General features: G+C 31.6%; 1 protein-coding gene across 1 annotated transcript in view; it reads right to left on the bottom strand.

The window, feature by feature from the left end:
- KaiR1D (Kainate-type ionotropic glutamate receptor subunit 1D) overlaps nucleotides 1-18,043 on the bottom strand; it is a 1,638,136-nt gene that overhangs the window by 121,233 nt on the left and 1,498,860 nt on the right. The window contains exon 23 of the mRNA XM_089592467.1: nucleotides 10,381-10,496. Within this exon, the coding sequence (XP_089448593.1) occupies nucleotides 10,381-10,496 (116 nt within the window). The remainder of the gene's footprint in view (nucleotides 1-10,380; nucleotides 10,497-18,043) is intronic.

Raw genomic sequence — 18,043 nt, 5'->3', positions numbered from 1 at the left:
AAAAAAAATAAACTTGGAAATGTGTTCATTTAAACTTTAACATACGTCAGTGGTACTAGATACATGAAAAAACATTATTTAGATGCAATGGCAATAATCTGAAAGTTTGGACGGCCTGATTTATTCATTACCGTAACAGTTAACCCTAAATGAAAATAAATAAATCAAATTTCAAAAAGTTTTTTCAATTGTACCACTCCAAATAATACACCGAATATAACTGTTAGATTATTTTTTACAAAATTAAAATTAATTTTAGACGAGAAAATCACACTATTTCTGAAAAAGTCACTCCTTACGTTTACCATTGAATTACAAAAAAAAAATTATCTCATTTTTGTATTATTGTAGTATTGCATCTAAACAATAAACTATTGACTATTACAGACATAGATGAATACATTTTAGCAAAAATTCCACTTATTTCACAAATTCAAAGATTAGTTATTAAACGCATAATTTATGGACCTTACGGTAAAGATAGTCCATGTCTTACTAGTCATCCAAAAATTTTTACAAAAAAGTTTCTGAAAAATTTTACTAATCGTAATTTGTTTTCACAAAAAAAGGATACCCAAATTACAAAACAAGTGACCATAAATTTCATAATTTCACATATAGAATCAAAAATAGAAATTAAAAATTAATAATTGAGTTGATAATTCAATGGTAGTACCATACAACCCATTTTTATTAACCAAATATAATTGCTACAAAAATGTTGAGTATTGTGCATCCATTGAAAGTACAAAGTATATTTCTGATTATGCTTATTATGGAGGATATAACTTATAGTAAGAAAAAATGAAATGTGATACCGGTAATAAAAAAGACGGTGTAGAAATTTTTGATGAAATATCAGAGCATGTAGATTTCCACTATTTTAGCCCCATGAAAGCATCATGGCAATTGCAAGAGTTTCCTATGTGTGGACGTAGTCATTCTGTATTTAATTGACCGGTACATATTAAAAATAAACAAAAAATAGTTATTCAAGAAAATAATATGTTGAAAGTAATACAAAACACTGGAACGGCATTAACTTCTTGGTTTAAATAAAATAAAATAGATGGTTCTGCAAAAAAATTAGAGACGTGAATATTCTAGAATGAAACTGTTTCAATAGAACAGTAAAAACTTGGGTTAGAAAAGGAAAAGTTGGACATAATTTAGCAATAGGGCGACTAAATATAGTGTCATCAAAAACTTTCAGCTTATTTTAATTTTTATTTTAAATTGAGCAAAAGGAGTTTAATCCTCTAAAAGTTCTACAACAGTTAATAACATATATTACAGTGCGTTTAGAAATACTGTTATTGCTTAAGGTTATGGTTTTTGAAATCCGAAGATGTTTGTGCTAAGTCTATTTAGAAATTACTGCAAAAACTTTTTATTCAAGATTTAAAAGACGGAGAATAAAATAATGCTTTGTCACCGAAGGGCACTGATATATACTAACAAATCAATGCTTTATCACATTCAAATAAAATCTTTACATGTCGAAAAAATTCATGTAAAAATTATGGATTACCAGAAGTAAATGAAACAGTAAAATCTGTAAATATTGAGGACAACAAGACTGTTATTTATTTCGAAACAAATTTTAAGGATCTATTTGCTCATCTAAATAGTGATTAAAACATACTTTGTAGTAGAATTATTAACAGTAAAACAAATATATATTTTATTGATGGTCTAGGAGGTTCTGGGAAAACACTTTTATACAACACATTAATTTTTTTTTGTCGTTTAAAAAAAGAAGGTTTATATCTATGGCTTGGATAGGAATCGCTATTACTTTACTACCTAAAGAAATATTAAGTCATAGAACATTTTGATTACCATTAGATGTCAATAACATTAAAACTTCTTTCTTAAAATACAAAGCTGATTAAAAAGAAATTACGAAAAGTGAGTATCATTATTGTGGACGAAGCCTTTATGAGCCCCAAAAAGCTTTGGAGATAGTAGACAAGACTTTGAAAAATTTATGTGATATCAATATTCCATTTGATAAAAAGCTATTTATCTTAAGAGGCGATTGCAGACAAATACTTCCGGTGATCAAGCATAAGTGTGGATGTTTTATGATTAGTGAAACTATAATGTATGTATTTCTATGAAACACTGTAAAATTATTAATTTAAAAAGTAATATGCAGTATGCAGATTTACAAATTGTATTATTGTTAATGGACGTTGCAAATAGAGCAATAAAGTCTTTTAAAATTCAACAGGGATGAAAAACTGATGACGTTTCCAAAAAAATTTGTAGAGATGGTATAAGTACCTGCCTATACAAAGTAATTCTAATAAATCATAACGAACTTTGATACATTTCAAATAATAAAATTTTTAGTTTTGTTAAAGGAAAAAAATACACTTTTTACAGCATGGATTATGCAAAATATAAAGGTAGTGATCACACTAATAAGAATGTAAACATAAATTTTTCTCTTAAAACTCCAAATAATTTAGAAGCAGAAACAATAACTGATAAAAAATCTGGTGATACAGTTTTCATTCCAAGAGTTACGGTTAATACTGATTATTGTTCATCCTTACCGTTTATTATACACAGAAAACAATTTCGAATAGTTCTAGCTTTTTTCATGACAATCAATAAATCGCAAGGTCAAAGTCTTGATTAATTAGGATTTTACTACAAAAGACCGTGGTTTTCTCATGGTCGACTATACGTATTCGTACCAAGATGTAAAAGTCCTGAGAATATATTTATACAAAATGATTCGGACAACCAAGGAAACATTGAAAAAATTGTATGGCAAGAAATTTGTGATCGTTAATAATTGTGTTGTTTGTTTGTTTAAGTATATTTCTCATAATTCTTTATTTTACTTTAAGAAATAAAGTTTCTTAAACATAAGGAATGCATCTTGAAAGTTAGAATTTTAACAGGTAAAAGCATTAAAAAAACTGATGTATTACAAACCATATTTTTCAATTCTTACATTAAATAAAAAATTAATGCTTTCATTGCGAGATTTTTATGCATATAATAACTCTGACAGTCATCTTGAATTTCAGCCAAAAATTAATCTCACGAAATTAAAGAACAGGACAGCTTTCAATTTCGTACTTGAAAGTCTATAATGACAAAAATTGTCGTATATTTTCAATCGCCGATTTCATAATTATGAAAACTGTAATCTTTGATTTGTTGGGCCAAATACCATTTCACTGCTATGTTTTAATAAAAATAAGTATTGTTAATCTTGTTAATATTAAATTTAAATCATATGGTGTTATTAAAATTCCAGGTTTTAAATATTTTTAAGGTGTTAACACGCAAAATGAACAGAAGGGTAGATATATATGTAATTTATATATATATACATATATATATATACATATACATATTGGTTCTTTAGTAGAAGTATGACCACGCATTCATTGTAGAGCAACAAACTGTCTGTTCAATTTGTCACATCTATGAAAATTTTGATTTGCAATATATGCTTCTGCTCCTAATCTTTCTGCCTAGTTGTTAATATGTTTGATGTCAATTTTGTTACAGTCATTTCTTTTTATTTTTCCATGCACAGCATTTTTAAATAACACAGAACCACAAAAAAAAAAGAATAAGTGGAAGGGTACCATCCCACAACAATGGACTTCCTATGCGTTTAGAGGTGATGCCTTAAATTCTGGTCTCGAAATGGCTCAATACTGTCATAATCCTAACAAGTGGTCCCCATATTGACAAGTATTAAAATTTGTTACGTGATAAAGCAATTTGGAACCCAGATTTTTATTTAGTGCCTTAAAGAACATGAAAAGTGTTTTGTCATTGAAAAGTACCCTTTCACTTATTTGTCTTTTTTGATCCTATGTAATTTGTTCTCTAAGTTATTTTTCGCATTTTGAGGTTGTTGATTGCTTAGATATCTATACATTTTTAACCATGATTTTTTATTTAACTATATGGCTCTATAGATTTCTGTTATAGGGAGACCATGCCTCACAGCTTGCTTAAGTGCTAGTCAGTGTATTATAGATAATTTTTTGTCATACAGGGTAGTCAATGATTTTTTTTTTTTTTAGATCCTGGAGATGTCATTTTCTTAGCACAAAATGGCAAATTCTTGCGTGTATTATGCAGAGTTCTTGGATCAGAAAAATTTACTGCAAGTATATACTTGAGTTTAGCATTGTCGTCTTCATTTAAAATACCCCTTGGGTTAATAGTTTCAATACATTTGAGAACTGCAGAAGGTAACGATTGGATCATAGCTGAACGATACAAACTATTGACATAATAATACAAGAGATATTTTTCATCCGTTTGATTGTGTTCACTTTCTTTAATGTATGCGTTATTTGCTTAAGCGTAGTGGTTATACCATTAGTTGATACAACTACGTATGTCACGCTCGACAAAACTAAGAATGTCAACATCAGTTAACTATTCAAGTTGAGCCCTTTTAATAATTATAATTATTGTGTTCTTATTATTAAATAATAGTGTACTATAATGATGCAAAATATTTTAAAAACTTTGTATACTTTAACAGAGCATTCCAAGTCCAATCAAGTATTGTACAATCATAATCTGAGTCAATCTTTATATGCTTCAAGGCAATTGATCCGAAAACTTTCAAAAACTTTGAATTGTATTACACCCTATTCCAAGTAAAAACGTAATTCATGACGTCATTTCTAACGTCACTAGTGAAATTAATTATAAAGTCAAGAAAGATGTCTTGAAAATGTCGTAGCAACCTTGTCAAAGACGTAACTGAAGACGTAATTTAAGACGGAATAAGAGCTATCATTTACGACGTAACTAATTATGTCGTGGAAGATGTGACTGAGAACATCACTGAAGACGTAACCAAAGATGTCATAAGCGACGTAATGGCTTACGTCATTAAATATGCAGCTTATTATGTCATTTAATACATCACTAAGCACGTCATTAGTTACATAAATAATTACGTAATTTTTGACATAGTCCAACACGTCAGCAGACTTTTTTAGAGACGTCCCTTACAACCAGAATACTGTAAGTATGTTACAATAAATATGTGAAAAAGGCTCTTTGGAAAGGACCCAATTGTTGTCGTAAGCTATTGTTTTGATTGTATAATTTTAAGCATTTTTTCTCATTAATGAAATTTATTTTATATGTTTAGCGTAAACATACAACTACTACTACAATGAAACCCTTTTTAATTTTTTTTGGAATGAGCAAATGAATTCAATCTTCCATTAAGTTGCATTTAAATTAACATTAATAAAGTCTTGCACTCAATATTCATTTGATATCAGTAAACTTTATAAATATTATTTCGTTACTTATAAACAAAGTTCGAAATTGGGCAAACACAATTTTTTCCAGGTACATGCACAAATACACAAATGCGATCGATTACATTAATAGTTTTTACTACCTTTTCAGTTGTAATACTTTAAACTTTCCTTATCCATAACATGTTGTTGCAAATTAGATTGGTTCCTAGAACACCACATACAGAAAACTCTTTTTCTGGTGTTTCTATTGAGTATAAATTTATGTAAATGAAAAAATTCTTTGTCTGTGGTAAGGACAAATGTATAATAACGAGCTCTTTGATATGAAGATAAAATATACAAGCACCAATCTTTGACAGACTTTAGAAAAGTTCTGGATTCGGTCGAAAGTTCCAGTTGGGTAATCCAAATTTTTTTAGTTAGGGCACCTCTACCAAACTATCATGCGCTTCTCACTTTAAAAGTTTTTTTAACATAGCTGTGTTGCAATCAATTAAAAAATTGTATGATAGAAAAGTGTGGGAGATATTTAAATTATGTTACTCTGTAACACTTATTTACATTGATTAAAATGCACTGACCCTGTAATTAGATAGATTACTCCTTTGGCAGCGTGAACTTTTTCAAAAAGTTTCGCATTTCAAGACTCAAAGGAAAAACAACTGTGTGCATGTAGGGGCACTTAATCCATAACACTTTAAATTATATGTAGCAGTTGATAGATATTAAAAATCATGGCAGCTGATGCATAAAGTTCCTCAGTTTGTACAACAAACAGATTTAGCAAGTTGCGTGTGAGCACTAACTGAGGCTTATTAATATTTGTATTCAGAATTGTAGGATATACACTAACTTCTTACAATTTTCTAAAACATGATTTATTGTTATAAACATGGTTAAGATGGGAGCACTGTAGTATAACTCTCAATTTTGCCACTTTAAGGCTTTCCATCAGTTTCTTTTACCTACGCCACGAATCAACCATTGCATCTGTGTTGGAACTTGTATTTGTTTGATAATCTCATTTACAGTTGTAATTTAATTTTCCAACAATCTTTTTTTTCCCAACCAGTAGTAGGTAAGGTTTGTTACAAAACCTAAGCAAACACAGTACATATAATTAGGTACAAACCCCCTGATCATTCGGAATTTCTCCAACTTAATCAATTTAGACGTGCATTCTACATAAAAAATGGTGGCTCCAGTAGCAATAACTTGTTCTACGTACTATAGCATACATTTGACTGTTTGTTAAGGGACAAAATCGTGGGTCAGAGTATACTTTACAGTACCACCTTCACTACTATGAGCATATGTGCCATGATGAGTACACCAATTACATCCATAATGAGTATTGGATTGCAAGATCCCCTGCATTTGCGCTCTGGCTATAGAGTCTATGGAGTCTACTGGACAGCAACAGAAAAACATTATTATACATGAACTTGGTTTTGTATAGTGGTTTGTAGCCCATCATTCTTTCACGTATTCATGTCCTCTGAAAACGGTCGCAAAAACATACTTACATATGATTTGTTCTTACCAAACCATATTCCACAAGTAATTGATTGTGAAGTTCGTACATCGTAAGGCAATTCGTTTATAATTATTTGAATAGGCCATACTGAGCACTAAGAACTTTTAAACAGTAGAGTACCATCAGTGGTAAAGTTGGTCATGATAAAATTCATTTTATCTTTTATTAATCATGATCCTATAATCTTTTGGTACAATGTACCATCGCAAAAATCGCTTAATTTGTTACGGTCATGCATCCTCCTGCTAACAATGTTACGGTTAAAATCCGAGTTTTCCTGAATCAAAGTAATAATTTTATAATTAACATTAATGATGAAAAAATCATTGTACTTAGGGTCTTACAACATTACTTTCAGATTGCAGAGTTTATCCAAAAATTTTTTTTCTTGACATTTAAATTTTCCAATAAAAGACGTGTACGCTAGACACCCCACGCAGTATGATACTCTATCTTTTGTTTTAAAGAGTTTATCAATAAGACAGAGCGAATCTTAAAGAATACTACAACGAAAACAGGTGTGCGTCGTAGGACCCACGATAAATGTAAAATATTAAAGAATATGTTATTGAACTCGGTAGTATTTTATTATGTATAATGAAAATAGGAGTTTTTGTTAGATAAGTGCCATCGTCTCCAGGACTATTTTGCAGCCCAAGGGACCTGTGAAACAAGGCCTGAGGAACGCAAGGCAGCCACGGAGTAATAGCGCTTATGTGTTGAATCCTATTTTTTTCTATCAAGCGCACCCCAGCCTCTATAAAACGTGCGAAGTAGACAATGAATTGACTTCTTTTGCTCTTAATAATCTTTATTTTAAACTTTTATGTTAAAAAGACACAGTTTACTCATAAATATGTTGAGGAAGAAGCAAATTGTGTCAAATTTTTTTTTGTTAATCAACATATAAACAACGAGAATGAAAAAGAACAATTATAGCAGGCAAAAAGTATCCATACTATCTACCTACACAAAGGTACATACATTAGTTTAACAAACGTTTGTGTGTATTATTTTCTCTACCTCTCTGTCTTTTTTTAGATTTGGATACCTGTTAACTGTGCGTAGTTGCGCAGGTGCACAAATTGAGTTGAGTTGGCTCTTTACTAAGAACGGGTTAAGATGGAGTTTGAACTAACACAATTCGAAGAACCCGAAAAAACATGGCATTATGGTCAAATATTGATATTTTAAAATAATTCTGTACACAGAGAAGAAATTTTGCAAAATGATGCTAATTATTATAATAATTAACCATATTCTACAAGCACAAAATATTAAAAAGAAGCAATGAAGAAGGCGTATACCTGTATGAGTTCAATAGAGGAAGAGAGAAAGCGAGCGCAAGAGCAGACAATGAATGGCTCTTCGTATCTCACTGACTTTTACAGGTACGGCCAAAATGCCTTTTTCATTTTTTTTTTTCTCATTATTTTGCGCTTGTAGAAACAAAATTAAAAGTGCTTATTAATAGAAAATCTCTCATCCTACATGCTGGTATTTTTATTATTTCTTTAGATAAAACCGTTAAAATATATGAGTAAAACGAACCTTTAAACCAAATTTTACATAATTTTGACACTAATAAGCCACTCAAAAATAACTATAAGTATTCCCTTTATAATTAGCAGGCTCATATTATATAAAAAATGCCCAGTTATAGATCAATTGTCTAATTCAGGAGTTTCTCAGTTGGTGTCAATAAATAATGAGAACAAAGATTGGATTTGCGTGCTGCGTAGCACAATCGATAAGGTCCCCGACTACCAATTCTAAATATGTCCTTGGATTTTCGAAGTCAGTATAATTTGAGAATTATATTTACACAAATATAATAAAAAAAATACACATGCGTACGTATGTGCAGACAAAGTTGCGCAACTCATTTGAAGTCTCTCCTGCCCATGTAAGCAAGGCAAACTTTAGCTAAGCAGAATAGAAAGATACGCAATAGATATGATAAGTGATCCTGAAGGATCACTAGCTCTGATTGGCTCATTCTAATGCGTGGGTCTATTTTATATTTTCATTATGTGCTATTCAAAGTGGTTCCAAAAGTAGTATGTGCTACTTTTCATTTTAAAGTGAAGAGGCTTACAAACGTCCTTCTGAAAAATACAAATCCCAAAAGTACTCTTCAAAATAAAAAAGCAACAACATCATGAAGACTAGCACCTCCAACCTTTTCCAGCGTTCTGACTCTTAAATATAAAACAATGTATGTATAAAATTTGCTAAGAGGCTTGTAGTTAGCAAGATAAAATAAAGTCAATAAGTGTGTGCAGTATTGAGTAGTGGGTTTCAGGTTAGTTTATAATGTTTACTGTAAGATCTAAACAACTTGTGTGTGAGAACCATTTAAAATAAGCATTCGTTCAAATTCATTTTATAAAATGTGTTACTATTTAATTATGAAGCAGAAGATACTTATTCGTATATTTTAGTCATTTACTTAAAAAGATGTAAAAAAAAAATGAGAAGCATTATGACTCATTAGTGAAAGTTGTACAGGTGCTCATACGCCATCAATCTTGGATAGGGCTTCAGGGTACCCATGCAAGTATTACTTCTTCTTTTTCTTTAAACGTTGACCCTGGTTTTAGAGCCAACTTCGTTTTGGTAGCTGATATTTACCGTACTGGTAAAAGCTTTACTTTCTACACCAGATGCTTATGTTATGTTCAGGGTGAAAATAAATACTAAAAATATAGATTAATCAACCCATTTTAGGATACTAGCCTACAACTAACCTTTGCTTTGAACAATATCTGGATAAGTAATTAATACACTTTATGAATTGAATTATTCTTTGAACGTATATGATATTAACAATTTAAGAACAACATTAAAAATTATAAGTTCTACATACAAAACAAGCAGTAAGTATTACGTAGTACAATTTAATTTGTTTGATTTTAGCGGTACCACAGGAAAATTACAGTAGTACATAGGATACAACCTGCTTAATATTACGAGTTCCCTCAGACTCCGTTCTCTGCAAACACTCGATATTTTGCTTCCTTGCTTTTCTCTTTTGAACTACCCAATCTACTCTGCTTACATGATTTAAGACGACTCGTTTGAGTAAATCTGTTTTTAAATGGCAACTGTATAGATATAGTTTTCATAGAATATTTTAGTATAATAGTAACAAAGCACTTTGTTACAACTAACGAAAGGATTTCATACAATAACGTCTCAAGAGATTAACTTTTAGCTCAGCTTCTTTGTTCTTATTATGTTTAGTAATTTTATATCCCTATATTAACCCTACGAAAACATAACTATGTTGTTATGTACAACAAACTTATAATCTATTACCTTGAAGCTTGCCCTGTTTGTTGCCTGCATACTATGTACAAACCACTAGTCCGTCTCTTTTCCCATTTTTATTTTATTACGTTTTATTGAATATAATAAGCAAGTGATTTTTTTTCCTGCTATTACCTAAGAAATAAAAGTTGTCAAATAAACTGTTCTAGATTATACTGATAACACAACCTTATAAGCATCTAATAGTAAGGTATCATTGACTGTTGTTTGAATCATAAGAAAATCGTTACACCTTACCCGGCATGAACCTCCTCCATGCTTCTCCTTCCACCATTTTGATTTAAGTATGTGTAATTTTCCTTCCTCTTGTAGTTTTAGAATAGCCCCACTGATTGCAGTCCTGTAGGGTGAATCTGAAACATAGGTTTTAAGTGTATAATAAGTTGAATTCTTGCTCACTGAGATAGAAGACTAAGTTCTATTTAATTTGATAGTTCAGGTATTAGTTTCAAAGTATGAAAGATAAAGCTCCATCATAATACAATGTAGGACAATACATGTCCTTTTCAATAACAATAATGAAACTAATCATACTAAACTTAAAGGTATGAAGTAAATACTCTTGAGCAGTTCGATTAAATGGTCCTTTCACTGTACCGTACGTAAAGAGAATAGCTCTCCAAATTTCTTAAAAAATCAGTCTTCTAAGTTAAGAGAACAGCTTTTCTTTAAATAGGGCAATACGTGCGCTAATTTGCCGAGACAGAGGTTGTACCAATATTTGAGATTAGCTTTTTTCTTAATGTGCAGGAGAAATGCAGCAGTCATCACAGCTACTCAGTTTGATAAAATGTATGATTGATTGTTACTATAAACTATACTGGAACATGTCTTAAATTTCAGTTTGTGTTATGGTTCCTGATGTACTGAGTGACCAAACACACGTTTACATCTGACGTAATGGCATCACCTGTACAGTCAGTGTGGGTGTGTAATGTAATCTTTTATAGACAAATTGACGAGAGTTCTTAGTGGCTCTATCAATTTCTAGTCCCTAAATTATAAGGCAAAATCAGTTGTTAATGTTAACAACACGTTCTTCAAAGACTTCCCTTAAGCTTACAAATCACCAAAATAGATTTGGGCATCTACATGTGTATACAAATCTGGAACTTTATATGGTACAAAATTGGATGCAGCTATTTCATACTGGTATTATCGTTCTGGAGGCAGTGTTGTTACGTATTTTAAGAATAATAGTATTGTTTACCAACAAATAATATAAAGTTATAAGTAACTGCATTTTGTTTGGAGGCATAGAAAAGTTCAGATGAGTCCAGATGTTCCAGCTTTGAAAACTTATTGCTTGGTTACACAGGTGGGCATAGCACTAATGACCATTTGTTAACTTATCTGTAAAAGATTTCAAGATTGTAAATGCTGTTATCACTCCCAGTAAACGATGGAATTCGTACAATATAATGATTTTCAGAACACAGGGCAGGAGTTTTATTAAAACTGATATGCAAACGTTAGTTGAAAACATGTTAAAAATTAAAAAAAAAAATCTATTTTGTAGTAAATTGTACAAAAATATTTCAAAGTATGTGGTAATAAAAGTTAAAACAAAATTGTAAAGAAATCAAAAACGACATGATCGCCTCCCATCACGTTACCTCTAAAAAATTTTCCTTGTACATTGAAGTTTGCAACAATGATGAAAAAGCATTTTGCTTGTAAAAAAAGCGGTATCATCGCCTAAGAGCAATAATGTTTAATACATAAAAAAACTAATTATTGTGTCATGATTTACATATCTTGTCACATATTTTGCTGTGTATAAGTTTTTGTACCAAAAATGGTATTTTCCATGCCCCATCCGAAAACTTCTTTAAATGATCAAGTAAAGTTTTTTGCCAAAGGCACTGAAAAATTTAGATCATTTAAATAACTGCTTCTTCAATAAATCAGTGTCGCAAGCTTAATCTTACCTTCTGTCACTTGCATAGATAATACATATACATACACATATCTTTCTAAATTATATGGTTATCTCAGTAGAGCATATCACACAACCCCTTTTAAAGACTCCCATTAACCTCCACTGCTCCCCACTGCTCTTCACAAAATAAGGTAAAATAAATCTGTTTTCTATATAAAATAAAAGGTAACGATAAAGTATTTCTGGTATTTAATATAATTCTTAGAATAAAAACTTTATTACTAATTTTTTCTTCCGTGACTATTTCATCTTCTACGTTATACTTCAAAAATTTAGTAATTTTGCAATCGTGCATTGTTACATAAGCCGTCAAATACACTTAAATTTTGAATAAATATTACTAATTAACCTTTTTTTTAATAAAGTTCACAAAGTAGCAAGCCTTTACGAGTATTGTTAAACATTTTTACCTTCATAAATACTATCATCTGATTTATCAACACCTTTATAGGTTGCATTATCACTGCTGTAATAAGTTTTAGTGTCTCTAATTAATTTACTTAAAATTTTATTGTTTGGAAAAAAAGTGTATTTATTACGTAAAGTGAGCATTAAATTATTACCGAAACAGTTGCTGTAATTACCAAATACTTTGGTACAGACATCATCAATTATCCAAGATTTAGGAATATTTTTTGTTTCTTTGTCCCCTCCTTTAAGTTTTAACAATAATTCTGAAAAGTCTTTAGCACTAGAACGAATATTATTTTGTAGTCTTAAAATTGTAAGGCTGTTTTATTAATATCATAATTTAATTGTTCTTTCTTTTTTTATAGTTCTTTTACCGTTCCTTACAACTAGAAGAATTTATCAAAAATATCCTTCTATTACTATAAACTCATTACTGAAGCAAAGTTTTGTATGACATTGTTCTTTTAACTTACTATCGATGATATCTAGAGATTTTTTCAGAATTATAGAAGCCTTGTCCCATATAATTTGCCGGTAAAGTACTGTATCATACCGCTGGCATATGTATTCTCAATACGATGCTATGAAATAAGATTACACATCAACTGGCTGTGTGAGTGATTCATGTGACAATAAAATCTGACAAGGTTTTTACTATGCCAACGGCGATAGCATATATGTGCATAGTAACACGGCAATGTAGAGCTGGTATACGCACTTTTTGTCAGAATGGCTGTAAAAAATGATAAAAAAGTATAGCATACTGCTGGCGTTATGTGTATATTACGAAACTCAATAAAACCTTCCTTTAACTATAGCAATCTGTAGCTGTACTGGTAGTAAGATTGTGATGCAAAGTATAGGAGATAGTGCAGTACAGTCCCATGACATGTTATAAAACGTGCGGAAAAAAATTGTTCCTATAAGCTAATGTGTAAGTTCTATACTGCTGCTGTATAGACCTATTGCACCCTAAGGTTCACAACAATAAAGAAATAACAACGTTACGTTACTAAGAATGATTCTGTTCATATATATTAGTGACATGTTCTACCATCACACAAGTTCAAAATCAGACGACGTTAATCTGCGTGACACTTATGCAATCAGATGGTAGAACGTAGACTTTATTTCACGTAAGATCTTTTATGTTCTGTGAAGAATAAGATATAAACTTTAAAAATGATTTCATAACTATTTTGTGCTTGTCTTCTGCTGGTCTACGTTTCAACTACACTTACGGCTCTATTAAGTGGGCATTAATATCTGGCTTTATTATGTAAGCCGAATTTTTTCGAAATTCGTACACAAAGATAATCAACTGCATATTTTACTATCGGTCGCAGGAGCACAGTAATATTGGTTCTAGTTCTTTCCTTTTTTTACTTTCTTAGCTTGCATCTCTGGAAAATCCACAAAAAAGCATACAATACTAATTAGGTGTGGCCCCTCACAATTTTTACACTACATCATCTTAGCAACTCTTTAGATTTTTTTTATTGTTAAATTGACCTTATTTCCACGTCATTTCTACTAAATTAATTACTTTTTCGAGTCATTCTTAGCTACTTTCAACTACTACTCAGCTTTACGATAGAACCTATTGAAAAATGAAGTTCTTAACCGATTTAAAAGTTGGGGGGTTGGTACGCAAAGCGTGCAGGGAGCGGAGGCTTACTAACATATATTTACACGTTGCCTTTTACGAAGTATTATTTTAAATAGTAGCTTTTTATTCCAAGAAGTTTCAAGAAAAGATGCAAATTTTTTAACTGTCATCATTTTACGTCACGTGTCAACACACTACGGTATTTAACTTAGTGAGTCTCGGGTAAGGTGGAGAGGTGTGGCACTTATGAACATTTTTTTTTTTTTTTATATAGTATAGTGCTTTACGTCCGGCTCCTTTAATAAGGGCAATACTGTAGGCACTAAGCACTTGGAGGAATGGGTTAGAGGCCTCTTTTTACTGGGAGGGTGGTAGGGGGAGAAATTAGGCAATTTTTGCTGCGAGAAAGCCGCCTAAGCCCTCTTTGAGGAGCATTGCATGGTGAAAAAGCACATGTGAGAAATCTCAGAGGTACTTGCCTGAAAGTCGCACTGGCCTGGAATCGAACCACGGTCTCCCGTGTGCCAATCCACGACCTAGCCGACTGAGCCATCGCGCGCTCCACTTATATATATGTTTATGCAGAGGTGACTTATGTGGACACTTACATAAACGTAAGGGTAATTATAAGGACAAAAGTGAAATTATGCAGACGTCTGCATGATTCCACCATGTTATTAATACATATATTTATGAGTGATTCTGCCGTAACTTACTCAGATAAACTTGAAAAATTTTGTCAAAAGAAGTTGGTTAAAAAAAATTTTTTATTGTATTTCTACTGTAAACAACATAAATAACACATATTTAGAGCGATGCAACTATAAAATTTTCTGGTCCAAAGTTACACAAAATTTTATAAAAGTCAGTTTTCATCGATTTTTGATAAATTGTATCACTTTTTAGCACGTGCAGCTAAGCTTCTTTAACAATTTGAGTGTTATTATTGGGCTGAAATAACAGCTGGGATCTAGACCTATTATTTAAAAACAAAAATTTTGTTTGACTTTGTACCTCTATTCAGAAGTTACAGCTGTTTCAATTAAGGTGACTCCTCACCAAATCAAAACATTGGAGTATTAAATGATATTTTAAAGGTCGATTCTTGAAGGTGCAACGAGTCTTTTCCCAAAATTTAAGACCTCATCACCACTAAAATTGTTGAAAAAAACTAACTGGAAAATAGACTCTGTAACATAGCCTCTTATGGAGGGTTGTCAAATTCGTGGCGCAGGTTGTATGATATCTCAGCAAAGATACTATAGTTCTTAATAGAAAACTATGTAGCAGATAGAAGAAATCGAAATCTTTCCAACGACATTCAGGTACTTGGACATTACCGCGGGTTTTTTAGGATATTTTGTGAAAATAGTAGGTAACTGTGCAAGTCACGGAACGAATGAAAAGTGTGGGGCGTCTGCTACACCGAAGAGCGGTAGCACGCGTAGTTTAAATTGCTCAGAAAGTTGTACTTTAAATGAATTGGAGTTGTAGGGAATCGCAATTATAATAAAAATAAATGAGACGCTGAACTAAGAAAATAATTTAATGCGGGGCTGACTTATGTACTTTTTTGACTAATAGAAGGGTTATGTTCTCAGATTTGTATACATACATACGTCTGCTCGGGTCACTGTATTGTACGATATAGGTAGACGGTGTAGATGTGACTAAACTTTTTATAAAGGGACTATAGGTACCTATCCATTTTTAGTCAAGAACCTCCACAGCCAATGAAAAGCTGTGTTGCAGTACGCTTACTCTTCTTGTGGGATTTATAGTAAGGAGCTACCTTAAAGCGTAAATATCGCTTATAATGTGATTTTGGCTAAAATTCAGTACTTTTCGTCAATCACTTTAACTTTTCATTCGGATACTAAAATCAGAGATTCTCGTTTTAATTATTAGGGATATGTTTTTGTTTTTATTTAAGTCCAGATAAAGCCACCTCATGGAGTGCATCACTCGGCTACCTACATTAGAAGCAGTACCACCGTTTTTGCATTTATGTAGCAAAAACGAGAAAATTGAATAAAACCCATAAACGTATGTCTCGTATTTTAGCCCAACAGTAATGAAAAAAAAATTTAGCTGGGATTGATTGCTCTAAAACAAAAAAACGGCACTTTGAGGTAATGCAGGGTTGGAATGGAGAAGTTGAGAATAAAATTTTTAAAGTTTGTAGTGCTCGTATGACTCATAGACGTATTACGATGACTTGTCTTCCCATACTTGATTGACTATCCTCGAATGCAATAAGAAACTGTAGTTTGCGTACCTAAACCCACACAGTGAGTAGTTGTTCCCTGGAGGTCGGAACGGCTTGAAATGTTTGTACGTGCAAAATACGCAAAAAAGAAAGCCTGGCTATTCGAGAGGTAACAACTTCAGGTACTACTGTCCCAAGGACTTATTTATTTTAGTCCTATACTTTAAAAAGTGCCCATTGGTTAGCATTTTTAATCCAAAAAGTTACTAGTTTGAACTGATTTTTGTTGAAACCATGATTATGGTGCAATTATGTGGACCAAATGTATGCAGTAAAAACTCACTTGTCCTTGTCGATTTTTGGTGTCACTAAGATATAAATTTTATCACCAATAGCTAGAGTATATAATGCGTACATGCATAAGTGGCATATGAGCTTTTTTGTTAGCCGGTGAGACCTTTCATAAGTAAAATCGAGTTGTGGACATTGGTCGGAATGGAAAATTTGACTCTAAATGATCGATTATCTCAATGAAGGGATCAATATATTGGTAGAAGATAATATTTTAAGTAAAGTTGACAACATTTAATACAATTAGAAATTTTTAAAGTTTTGGATTTTATTACGGCCTGTAAGTATAAGTACTGGATACGATCTGAGCAAGTTACAGCAGAATTACTTATACATATCCCCCCCCTGTGTGTACCCCCTTTTCAGCTTTACCCAAGACTGACTGAATACAGTACCTTAGTGTGTTGGCACGTGACGTAAAAAGCTTTTATTTAAAAAATTTGCGTCTATTCTTGATACTTTCCGGAATAAAAAGCTACTATTCTAAAAAATCCTTTGTTAAAAGCAAAGTACTCAATTTTACTAAATAACAAACTGTAAAAACCAAAAGAAAAAAAAAGATGTGGAAAAAACATGCGTTTCTTACGCCATTAAATAATTGTTGTTCTCAAAAAGCTATTAATACGCACTTTATTACATTTTAGTACAAAAGGTGCTATTAGTTGAAACCACCAGGGACTTAATACTAAGAAAAAATCTATAACTAATAAATTTTTTTCCTAATCATACCACCTTGTTATTAGAGTAACAAAGTTCTGGAGCTTATCCTTACAATTTTTTTATCGCCATACTAAATACAAATACATATCATGTCCTCTAATAAGAAATCTTCAAGATTTAAGTCATCACTATGAGGGTTACAACAAAAATGAAATTTACTTACCTAATGGATTTTTGATTTATTGACTCTAACACTGCACTGCTGTTTTAGTTTTATTAAATATTTTGCCTTAGTTTTTTGATGGCTAAAATTATATATATATTTAATTAAATCATTTGAAGTTTTTTTTTAACTTGCTCTCTTCCTACTATACGCATGGTTAAAATATTTGTTAGCCCTAAAAGATGTTTTTGTCAATATTGTTTAGTAAAAGTAGATTTGTTGGTAAGATAGTTCCACGTTCAATGTCTCTAAAAAGAGCCAGTGAGCTAAAGTCATTTTTGACTGAAGTTTCCCGCGAACGTGACTGCATAAAAATCTTAGGGTGGTCTTCTCGAGCAAGCTGCTGTAATACCAGACTGACAAGAGGAAAAACTACTTATGTTACACTCGAAACAAAAGCACCCGAAGCACCCCCTTTCTTGACAGGTCTCAGTCGTCTTGATGATCTAAGATGGAGGGATTGGTCCGTTGGTCTGGACTGTTAAAGACTATTCT

Source organism: Copidosoma floridanum, unplaced genomic scaffold, assembly GCF_036245765.1.
Source record: "Copidosoma floridanum isolate Cflo_tuat_1 unplaced genomic scaffold, Cflo_Japanese_pri ptg000017l, whole genome shotgun sequence".
Taxonomy (NCBI): Eukaryota; Metazoa; Arthropoda; class Insecta; order Hymenoptera; family Encyrtidae; genus Copidosoma; species Copidosoma floridanum.
Note: the sequence above shows the minus strand (reverse complement) of the source record. Positions and strands in the feature narration are given on the sequence as shown.